We start from the raw sequence: 12341 nt of genomic DNA on the forward strand, positions 1-12341 counted from the left end.
ACAACTTGGGAGAGTTGTCAGCTGGGGTGGCAGCATTTTTTAATTGTGGAAAAGTAAACCAAATAAGAATGGCAAGCAACCTTAGATGGATCTCTCAGATCTCAATGGGGAGAAAATATGCAAGTTCTGCACCTACCACCTGAAACCCCAAAGTCCCACCAAGTCTTCTGCTATGTCATTTACACAGATGCGTAGATAGGCCTTGAGGAAGCTGACATCAGGAAGATGCTGCAATCTTTGAAAATTGGTTCAAAATACTTGAAAAAAGCTGGCTTGTGCATCTTTGTTACTGATTTTTTTAAAAAAGAACGTTCACTAATGACTTTTTAACTCTAGTTGATATGAACTTAAATGACTGAAATGGGCTAGGTTTTCTCCTCCTTGCAGATCCATCCAGAGATGTTGCACTGTGTCAAAGCATAGGGACCCTCAGGCTCAGGGGCCAAATGTGGCCCTCCAGACCTCTCTGGCAGGCCCTTCATTCTCACCCTAGGCCATGCTCCCCTCTATTAGCCCCACGTCCAACAGCTCCATGTCCTCCTTGCCTGGATGGAGAAGTATTTATATGTGTGTCTCAGGTCTGTAGCTCCACCCACTTTTGCCTCTGGCCACACCCACTTTTGACATCTGACAACCTTACACTGGGATGTAGTGCTTGGAAGGTTGGCCAAGAGGGAATGAAACCCTTGATGATTCAGATCTCAGGTCATCTCCCCCACTGCCTCCCCCATTTATTCTGTTGCTCCTTTTACTATGAAAATCATTCAGAAAATTATCCCAGATCTTTGGTATGGATGATGAGAGGGACCAAGCACAGAGAGAGAGAGAGAGAAAGGAAGGAAAGAAGAAAAGGAGAGGGAGGGAGGGAGGGAGGGAGGGAGGGAGGGAGGTGTCCAGTTGCAGAATCACAACACACCAGACAACCTTTGAGCTTATGGGTAAATGGATTTTCATTCTCAGCCTCCACCTCTTCCACCCCATATGTGTGGAGGAGACGTTTTCTTGAAAGGAGATATCTGGTGACATAGGGTAGCTTCTGATGACAATGTATGAAGCATCTTATTTTGATGAACATGAACATAGCAAGAGGCACCACCCCTCAACATGACCAATGCTCCTTCAGAATTCCCCACCTCTCCTCCACAACGGCTTCTTTACCCCCATTGTTTTTCATTGACAAAATGGCGGCAACAACAACAAAATCTCCGCCAGAGTTCCTCCTGCACAATCACCCCAAAGTTCAACCAACCACAAAGGCCTGTATCTCCCCTCACCCAACGCTACCTACAATGCCTTCCATCCAGCCCGTGGGTGGAAAATCTCCTGCTGTTCCATAGGCAAGGGAGAAACACTCGCAGAACAAAATCCGGCCCACGTGACTCAGAGAACAGACACATTTTCCTCATACATCCACAAGTCTTGATGCCTTGAGTCACAAACACAGAGAGGATGAGTTGGCAGATGATCACATTGCAATGTTTGAATTGGTTTTCCTTTTTTAAAAACGAAAAAAACAAAAGGAGAGGGGGAGTTATACACACATGTATCACAGCATTTTAGCGAGGTGTTCTCCTGTGTTTTCCCCGATAGCAGTTCAGCTCTCTCTGTTAGGCCTGGATGTAAGGCAGTTGGAAGTTGAAAGCAGCATCCATGAAGCGTCCTCAGTCGCAGTTGTATTCCGCAAGGTTCTTGATAATTTGCCTTGTTGCTTAAAGTTTAGCAAGGAAAGGGAACCTTTTAAAAAAAGATGTTCTCGTTCACCCCCTTTTATTGGTAAGTCAGACAAAATTAACAGGCAAGATTTTTGTTGTTGTTTAAAAAGAGGAGAGTGTGCAGGAAAAAGGGAGGGATTCTGAAGATGGCCTTGAGGAGGTTACATTTTAGAGAGAGGTAACACAAATGCTTGATTTCTGTTTCCCCAATTTGCAACAGGCAAGATTGTGTGTGTGTGTGTGTGTGTGTGTGTGTGTGTGTGTGTGTTTTAGCTTCCTATACAAACTCAGTTATCACACACCCCAAGAAACAACCCTTTCCCAAGCCCTACTGTAACCCACCCCTAACCAGCAGTAGTCAGATGAAACAATATGTTCACTTGACTTTTGGAACTGGGATGCTGAAGATGTATGTTTTTGTTTGTTCTTAAAGAACTAGATGGAAGAGCAATGGTGCAGAAAAACTATTTCCACCTCCAGGAGAAAGAACAAGAGCGATACAAAGTCTGTAGAGGAGACGTAGGCGCCATATTGGACTCCACTCTACATTGGCACTGGCATCCGTTTGAGATCTATATATGATATATGTTTATGTATATATATATATATATTTATAATATGTATATTGGTAGGTTTGTTTGTGTCTGTTTTAGCACACTGTCCCATTCTCAGGTCTCGATTTGGGGCAGTTGGTCCTGGGGACAGGTTGAACAGAAGGGGCCAAGGTGCAGAAGAAGCCGGAGATCAGAGTGAGACCCAGGCCTCCCCATGCGCAAAACATGGACCAGCCGTAGCCATGGCTGATGTCATCTGGAAGTCCATACAGGTACCGGGGGTATCGGGAGAGCTCGAAGTTGATCCCAGCCACGCAGGTGCACAGCGAAATGATGCAGAAGGTTCCTGCAGAAGGAGAAGAAAAGGAGAAGACGGAAAAGGAAGGAAGGAAGGAAGGAAGGAAGGAAGGAAGGAAGGGGGAAGAGGAGGATGGAGATAGGTTAGACTTATAAAAAGCAATCAGGTTAATCTGAAGTGTCTTGGTTTGTTATTTTTCTCTCTTTATGTGTCTTCTACTTTCCATTATTTCCCCCCCTTTTCCTGAACCTGCAATATAAAACAGATTGTTTTGTTGTTGCTATACTTACCTGATATGATCCCTGAAGATTACCATATACATTTTTTTTAAAAAATACTTGCTTAGTGATTGTTCTTTGTTTGTATTTGTTGTTTCTTCATTCCTTATTATGACACAATGGTTTGACTTACTTATGCCAATTACTGTTATTAAGCAATTGATTCGATGTTTAGGATGTATTAAAAATCTATAAAAATGTACCAAAAAAGTAAAGAGCAATTAGTTGTCCACCGTGTGAAAAAAGAAGGGAGTTGGGTGAAGCGGCTGGGGAAACCACACCAGTGTGGAACAGCGGTTAGAGTGTTGAACAAAATGGGAGACCAGGGTTCAAATCTCCACTTGGCCATGAAGCTCACGGAGTGACCTTGGACCAGTTACAAGTCACATTCACACCATAATTTAAAGAACATTCAACACAAAATGGCTGCCCCCAAAGAATCCTGGGAAAACTGCAGTTTGCCCCTCACAGGGCTATAGTTGCTATCACCCTTAACAAACATAGTTCCCAGGAATCTTTGGGGGAAGCCATGCAGTTTAAATATATGGACTCCATATGACCACCATCTAAAATACCTCTTTGGGGTTGTTGTGAGGATACCATGGAGATAGGACAGGGGTGAACCATGTAGGCCACCTTGAGATCCTTGGATGGAAATAAGATATAAATGTAATAATGAACAAACAAAGAAACAAAGAAACAAAGAAACAAAGAAACAAACAAACAAACAAACAATAATAATAATAATAATAATAATAATAATAATAATAATAATTTATTTGTACCCCGCCCATCTGGCTGGGTTTCCCCAGCCACTCTGAGCGGCTTCCACAGAGACCAAAAATACACTAAAATGTCACATATTAAAAACTTCCCTGAACAGGGCTGCCTTAAGATGTCTTCTGAATGTCAGGTAGTTGTTTATCGCTTTGACATCTGATGGGAGGGCGTTCCACAGGGCGGGCGCCACCACCAAGAAGGCCCTCTGCCTGGTTCCCTGTAGCTTTGCTTCTCGCAATGAGGGAACCGCCAGAAGGCCCTCGGCGCTGGACCTCAGCGTCCGGGCAGAACGATGGGGGTGGAGACGCTCCTTCAGGTATACTGGTATATTTCACTGCAGAAACCCACTAAGATGAGGTTGATGGGCAAAAGGCACAGAGCCTTCTCTGTGGTGGCCCCACAGCTCTGGTGCTCTGTACTAGTGGATCTCTGGAAGGCTGTCATACTTTGGTCATCCCAGAAGGCCATGGAGCAGTAGTGGTTGTTAGGCAGTCCCTGGCTACAGAAACAGGGTCAGATTACCCTTTGCCTCATTCCCAGTCCCAATTTATGACCATCCCTGACTCTAGCAAGTGGCACTCTACACTAAGCATGCCAGAGGAACTGAGAATAAATATTAAGAACTGGCTGAATGGGGCAAAAGGCAGAATCCTTGACAGGGGAGGGAGATAAACTTTGTTTCCTGGTTGCAAGTGTTTTGCCTTTTGTGAGCTATGTAAGCCCCTAATCTATGAGGCTCTGCTTGGCTGGCTGTTATTTCCCAAATTTAATTTTCACTTGTGGTCCATCCTAGCAAATGAAATTGTAAGTCAACAAAAATATGATTCAGAGATGCTTAAACTGGTAGCTAGAAGTTCTGACTCCAGGCTCCAGAGACCTGCCTAATTCTCTGCTCCCTGTTGATAGTCTGGGTACATCAGTTTTTCTGTGATAAGGTCCGTTGCTTTGTGACTCTGCTCCTAAATGAGAATGCCAGCTCTTTTTCTATCCCCAAAGAGTGGAGGCTGGGATTCCTTTCAATTCCAATTCCCCCAAAGATTTTAGTGAAGGATTGCAGCAAGTAAAATATAAGAAGGAGATAAGGAGCTCTCTTATTAAACCAAGTCAGAATTTCCCCCCATCTGCGGCATACATTCAAGGTGGTATCATGCCACTTTAAACAGTCTTCGCTTCCCCCAAAGAATCCTGGGAACTGTAGTTTGTTGAGAGTGCTGAGAGTTGTTTGGATACCCCTTTGCAGAGATACAATTCCCAGAGTACCTTGGGAAGAGGAATTGGTTGTTAAACTACTCTGGGAACTGAAACCAATGGACAAGTCAGGTCGACTGATTTCAGCAGGCCTGCTCTGAAGAGGAATGCGTTTCACCCTAGACTTGTTCACGGAGTTTTAATTCCGGTTTCTTTATGGGGAGGTTATGTGATGTTGTGTCAAGCAATTATCTCAAGTGTTGGCTTGGTTGGTAGAGCATGAGATTCTTCATCTCCAGGTCATGGGTTTGATCCCCACATAGGGCAAAAGATTCCTGCATTGTCGAAGTTTGGATTAGATGACCCTCGTGGTCCCTTCCAACTCTACAATTCTGTGATTTTAATTGTTATACCACACTTTCCAGTGCATTTCTGCATCTCTTTCTTTACTGGAAAAGTCCAATTTTGCTGGATCTGTCTATCTATCTATCTATCTATCTAGCTATCTATCTATCTATCTATCTATCTATCTATCTATCTATCCATCTGTCCGTCTGTCTACAGTGGTACCTCAGGTTACATATGCTTCAGGTTACAGACGCTTCAGGTTACAGACTCCGCTAACCCAGAAATAGTACCTTGGGTTAAGAACTTTGCTTCAGGATGAGAACAGAAATTGTGCTCCGGCGGTGCGGCGGCAGCAGCAGGCCCCATTAGCTAAAGTGGTGCTTCAGGTTAAGAACAGTTTCAGGTTAAGAACAGACCTCCAGAACGAATTAAGTTCTTAACCTGAGGTACCACTGTATTTGTCTGTCTGTTTGGTTTTGGATGCTCCTGTATATATTTCAACAGGTAAGCCCAATGCTCCTTCGCTAACCAGTTTCTATCTGCCCTCCCCAGCCCCCAAATATGTGCAAGGCAATCCAACATTGTGCACATGGACCTGGCCCAAGAAATTCAGCATCCTTATTAGCTACTTAAATTATTCTGCAGCCTTATCAAAATTATTGAAGAATAAAACTCCACTCCCTCCCTGCTGCGTGGTGACAAGGCCCATTCTGCCAGAGCAGCTCTGAAGCAAGCAAGGCGCCTTCTGTGTGCGGATTAAATGCCTCAGCAGCACAAGGCTCTCGAGAGCGCTTCATTGTTTGGCACGCACTTGCATGGAATATAAATGATTGTTTAATTACACACTGTAGCCTCATCATCGGCTAACAGACGGGCGTGTGGCAGATAGGGTTTAGTTTAAATCTGCCCTTATTTATGAAAATGCCTTGGAAAAGGGGAAGCGTCCTGATTGGCTGATGCAGGGACTGTGCTATGTGAGATCACAAATCCTCCTGGATTAGAATACAGACACACACACACAACTCTAGGAACCATAATCACAATAGACTGACCGAGATTGTTTTAGTATGGTGAATTTGGGCCAGTTCAACACAGGTTCCCCAGCAACAAGAGCAGCTGTGTGCCTCCCTCAGCCAAGCACACACTGCAAAATCATGTGTGGAAACCTTTGTGTGACCAAGGCTGTGTCTGTTTCCATGTTTGTGGCAGTGGAGAGGGCGAGGGGAAAACTGAGAAGGCAAAAATGGCTGCTTGCTGTCTTGCTAAAACAGCTTGGCAGATGGTAATCTGGACCTGTACAAGGTGTGATTCTCCAAAGCTTGCCGCTATTGTGTGGCTGTCTGTCAAGCCTTTGCTGCCTGTCTCAGTACTGAACAAACAGAGTGTGTGTGAGAGAGGAGAAGGATCGTATCACGGTGGCAGAACATCTGCTTGGCATGTAGAAGGTCCCAGGTTCAATCCTTGGCACCTCCAGCTAGGGCTGGGAAAGACTCCAGTCTGAATCCCTGGAAAGCCACTGCCAGTCAGTGTAGACTGGGGGTGGGGAACCTAAGGCCTGGGGGCCAAATACAGCCCTTGAAATCTCTATGTCTGACCTGTCTGAGACACTCGCTAGTCCATATTACCTCCCTAGCCATACATACCTCCTACTGACTCGGCTTTCATACCCTCCAACATTTCTGCAATGAAAACAGGGACATTCTATTCCATGCCCTCCAATATTTCTCCAATGAAAATAGGGACGTCCTATTCCATACCCGTCAATATTTTTCTGATGAAATTTGAGACATCCCTTCCAATGTTTCTTCAATCAAAACAGGGACATCCTAAGGAAAAGCGGGATATTCTGGGATCAAATCAGAAACCGGGACGGCTTCTGCAAATCCAGAACTGTCTCTGAAAAATGGGGACACCTGGAGCGTCTGAGATTTGCACCCCTTTTGAGTGTATTTGCCTGGCTGGAATGACACTGGCTCTTCTTTTCCTGATAGGAAGACAGAGAAGGGTGTGTGAATGTGTATAGAAACCAGCTCACTGTGCCAAGGTGAAATTGTAGACAATACTGCTCTAGATGGACTAATGAACCAATTCAGTACAAGGCAGCTTCCTAAGGCCACATTCGCTCTAAACCATTAAAATCTCTATGATACCACTTTAAACAGGCATGGCTTCCCCCAAAGAATTCTGGGAGATTTAGTTTGTTAAGAGTGTGAAGAGTTGTTAAAAAGGTAAAGGTACCCCTGACCATTAGGTCCAGGTCCAGTTGCAGACGCCTCTGGGGTTGCGGTGCTCATCTAGCTCTATAGGCCGAGGGAGCCACTGTTTGTCCACAGACAGCTTCTGGGTCATGTGACCAGCATTACTAAACCGCTTCTGGCGAACCAGAGCAGTACATGGAAACACCGTTTACCTTCCCGCCGGAGCGGTACCTATTTATCTGCTTGCACTTTGATGTGCTTTCAAACTGCTAGGTTGGTAGGAGCAGGGACTGAGCAACGGGAGCTCACCTCGTCACAGGGATTCAAACCTCCGACCTTCTGATTGGCAAGTCCTAGGCTCTGTGGTTTAACCCACAGCACCACCTGCGTCCCTGTGAAGAGTTGTTAGGAGATCCCTATTCCCCTCAGACAGCTACAGTTCCCAGAGTGGTTTAACAATCAGTCCCTCTTCACCAGAACTTCTGAGAATTGTGGCTCAGTGAGTGGAACAGGGGTTGCATAACAACTCTCAGCACCCTTAACAAATTGCAGCTCCCAGAATTCTTTGGTGGGGGGGAGCCATGCCTCTTTAAAGATAACATATCACTGTAACTATATGGTGTGAATATGACCTATGATCACTGAGTTTATGTGATAGCTTGATCAGAGGTTTTGAAAAGTCTGAGGTGTGTGTGTGTATGAGAGGGAGAGGGAGATAGGAGCACTGAACTTCTTCTGAGTCTTTGAACCCTGATCTTCCATCTCCAAGCATAATGCCCATTAGAGTTTCAACCTTGGTAGCAGCCCGTCTCCAACTTCATCAAGACCTCTGTTATAATTTGAGCTGACCTTCATTATTGGGAGAGAAGGACTCAACAGCTTCCAGAGCAATAAAGGGACTTTTAACACCCTTTCTTTTTTGACCTCACCGCAGCATAACCCATTCATCCATTCTATGGGATACGTATAATAGCCCCATTTCTAATCTTAAAAAGGAGATTGGTATCTCTGAATCTGACTTTGGCTTTTATTTTTAAAGTGATACTTGAGGGTAGCTGAAATTTGTCAGTTTGCAACCTTGGAAACGAGAGAACTCTGCCTTATCTATAGAACAGAGAGATAAGAAGACCAACTTCTACTGGTGAGGACGTGCAGGTTTAGGAGTTTGCAGACCTTTTCCTTCCTCCTTTTCCTTCTTCTTCTGAAGAATCCTGTGTTACTTGAAAGTTTACTCAAACATCTCCCCCCCCCCCAAAAAAATAAGGTAAAGGTAAAGGTACCCCTGACCATTAGGTCCAGTCGTGACCGACTCTGGGGTTGCAGTGCTCATCTCGCTTTATTGGCCGAGGGAGCCGGCGTACAGCTTCCGGGTCATGTGGCCAGCATGACTAAGCCGCTTCTGGTGAACCAGAGCAGCGCATGGAAACGCTGTTTACCTTCCCGCCAGAGTGGTACCTATTTATCTGCTTGCACTTTGATGTGCTTTCAAACTGCTAGGTTGGCAGGAGCAGGGACTGAGCAACAGGAGCTCACCCCATCACGGGGATTTGAACCGCCGACCTTCTGATTGGCAAGTCCTAGGCTCTGAGGTTTAACCCACAGTGCCACCCACGTCCCCTCCCCCCCAAAATACTAGTGTACAAAATTGGATTCAGGGAGCCAAACCATTAATACTAATACATCAAATTCTGGAGCAAGTTCAAGTGTCAGGATTTGTTTTGGTTCAGGCCATGAAAGAATTGGTATGGTTAACTAAATTGAAAAGTTATCGTTCTGCCATAGAAATAAATAATTTTTATTTAAAAAAAGCATTATAATATTGAACTACATTACAACTGCTGCTGCTGCTGCTACAATTAGGATCTGCATCAAAACATTGCAATGTGGAGTGCTGCTTTCAGGGTGCCAACCAACCAGCCACACCCAGGATACTCTATCCCATTTCCCCTTCCTTCCTGTTTTCCATTCCTCCAATACCCATCCAGCATTCCATGCCCACTGAGCATGCTCAGTCCTCACTGGGTGCCATGACCCTGGAGTCAGCTGATACCAACAGTTTCTTCTGGACACATGACCATTAAAAAGCTGGGCAAAGCTCCACAACTTCCACAAGGCATATCATGATTCTTAGGCTAAAATAAGTCCTTCTCTCAGTGGCTGTCCAGAATTAAGTTTGAACCAAATTGGGCATTGGGTCTCTAGAAGGAGTTATTTTAGCCTAAGAATGCTTTTTTAAAATAAAAATTATTTATTTCTGTGGCAGGATAATAACTTTTCAACTCAGTTAAACATACCAATTCTTTCATGGCCTGAACCAAAACAAATTCTATAATGTTACCAGAAGTAAGAAGAAGAAGAAGAAGAAGAAGAAGAAGAAGAAGAAGAAGAAGAAGGATGAAACACTTTTATCCTTGGATTCTACTGGTCTCATTTCAGTTCCACTGTTGCACGTTTGGTTGATGCTTCCGATTTCTCCTCCTCCTTAGCCTTAATGGTTCTATTTGAAAATACTAGCTGATGCAATGCCTGGTGGCAGTATTAGCAAGGAGCATAAATTGCCAGTAGTCCCATTATTTGCTTGCCATGACTTAGTTTTTTAGTGTCCCCAGAAGAATACATTCTGCTCATTTTGGCCTGGAACTGCCACGTCCCAAGATGAAGGACCTGCATCAGAATCACCTCCCCGCAGTAAGAAATGCTATGTGGGTCTCAAGTCAAAGATCTGATACTGCAGGAGAGAGCAACACAAAATAATGATTGACCTTCCTCATCCCTCCAGAGATCTGAGTGTCGCAACCATGGCCTGGGTTCACTGGTGTGGTCAAAAACTGGCCCTAGCCGCATCGTGGAGGAAAATGCACTCTATCTGCCCTCAGAATTATGCAGCCATGTGGTCGTTATGCTGCTTGGCTGGATCAATTTTCAGCCTCTGCTGAAGTGTGGGGAAAATTACTCTGCTCATCCCATAGTGAAGAATTAGTCTGGCCACTCGACAAATTAATCAGGTGACCATTTCTTGTAGCCTGCAGTGCATGCAGCTCACAAATGAGTTTTGACACTGTGAACTGGAACACAGGAAGCTGCCTTATACAGAGTCCGATCATTACTCCATCTAGCTTGGCGTTTGTACATTGACTGCCAGCAAGTTCAGACAGAAGTCTTTTCTGATCCTGGATTCCCCAAATCTAATTCCCAGGATTCTTTTTTGGGGGGGGGGAGCCATGACTGTTAAAGTGCTACAAGAGTGTTTTAAAATTGACGGTGTGGATCTGATCATTGACAAGAAGCCTACAACGGAGCAAGGCAAGTCAGAAGTTACAGCACCATGGAGAGCTCCAAGGAAGAAACTTGTTCCAATCAAGTCCACAACAGGACTGAAGCTTTTTAATGCTTCACCCCTCCAAGGCTCCAGTGCTTCCTGAGGAGTGGAAAGCCTTAATGGGGGCCCACCACACCATCTCATATTAGACAACACCATCCCAGCTCATTGCCTGTACTGGAGGGCTGGCATGGGGATGTGTAGGAGTCTCTGGTGCAGAGGGGAACAGCTTCTCAAGAGGTTTAGGCTACAAAGATCATGATTCAGAGACAGTTGGCTCAAGTACCCCTCAATCTGATAAGTAAGGCCAGAACTTAGGCCTGGTTGTGATGCTGGGGCCTGGACCAGCTTCTAGCCCCTCTTCATCTAGTGCCATAGATCCAATGTATCTGGCTGCACATCCACACCCACCCTGTATCTGAATAGCAGCTTAGTCTGCTGCTCAGGGAAAGTCCTGACATAGGAACTGGTGAAGTGGGATGCCATTCAATTGCCTATAGTACATCCTCTATACCAGTGTCTCCCAAACTTGGGTTTCCAGCTGTTGTTGGACTACAACTCCCATCATCCCTGACTAGCAAGACCAGTGGTCAGGGATGATGGGAATTGTAGTTTTTTTAAAAAAAAACCAGCTGGAGACCCAAGTTTGGGACACACTGCTGTATACCATAAGTTAACCTGGTGCCTTGTAGAAGTTTTGGACTACAATTTCCATTGTCCATCACCATTGGCCAAACTCTGGGACTGATGGGAGGTGTAGTCCAAAACACCTGGAAAGCACTAGGTTGGAGAAGGCTGCCAAGCATTATGTAAGCACTGCAAAAAAAAAAAAAAAGACAGAGCTGTGGGCTGGTTCACACATGATAGATGCCCAACATGGAAGATGTACCCATGCAGGAAATCCCTGGAAACTGGTATTTAGATTGTAAGGTGTAACAATCCTACACATGAATATCCCACTGTGCATACTCATAGTAAGGAACCCAGCTGTACAAACATCACACATGACTTTTCCAAATATTAATAATGACATGACAGACCCATCGTTCCCCCCCCCCCGCAACTCCAATCTGCTCTGGACATCTTTGAAATCTTTGACTCTGTGTAAAAGGATGCAATGAAATATATGTTGGCAGAGGAAGGGCTGTTAGCTAGAAAACCCCCCCAAACAAACCTGGAATTAACAGTCATCTCAGCATAACTTGCACTATCTTTGGTCAATGACAAATTATGCTCCAGCTTCTTACATCTTTGGACCAAAGATCCTTCTGCCTTCTGTTCCTGAAAGGTAGCATTGATGCGGTTGCTATGATTTACTGGCTGTGCAGAGGGTCCAGCACTGTGTGAGATGCGATTCCTCCCCCCCCCCCCATTTGTGTGTCTGTCTGTCTAGCAACAGCAAAGAAAAACAAACAGCATTTGAAGTTTTTCCTTCTGAATGTTTCTGTGACAGTAAAATGCTGAAGAACTGCCAAGGAATGCAACTGGGGAATCACCATTTCTCTCCAAATATTTTAACAGCTGCATGACAGGCAGAAATCCAACAAACATAGCTTCTCCATCCTGGCTTCTCTTTAGCTGGAAAAATCTGTACCTGTGGAATTTCTGCCTGTTCCACAGGTGTTAGAGTTGCAAAGTCTCTGTCAGGGGTTGGGGAAAAGGTGGC

The 12341-nt window shown here is 44.9% G+C and overlaps 1 protein-coding gene across 2 annotated transcripts in view; it reads right to left on the reverse strand.

Annotated features, from left to right (window-relative positions):
• Window positions 1-1462: 1462 nt before the first annotated feature.
• TMEM178B (transmembrane protein 178B) overlaps window positions 1463-12341 on the reverse strand; it is a 265442-nt gene continuing 254563 nt past the window's right edge. For both annotated transcript variants that reach the window (XM_081024072.1, XM_081024073.1), the window contains one exon: window positions 1463-2612. In XM_081024072.1, coding sequence (XP_080880198.1) covers window positions 2362-2612 — 251 coding nt within the window. In that variant the 3' untranslated portion in view covers window positions 1463-2361. The remainder of the gene's footprint in view (window positions 2613-12341) is intronic.

This window comes from Podarcis pityusensis, assembly GCF_964106645.2.
Source record: "Podarcis pityusensis genome assembly, chromosome: 10".
Lineage (NCBI taxonomy): Eukaryota > Metazoa > Chordata > Lepidosauria > Squamata > Lacertidae > Podarcis > Podarcis pityusensis.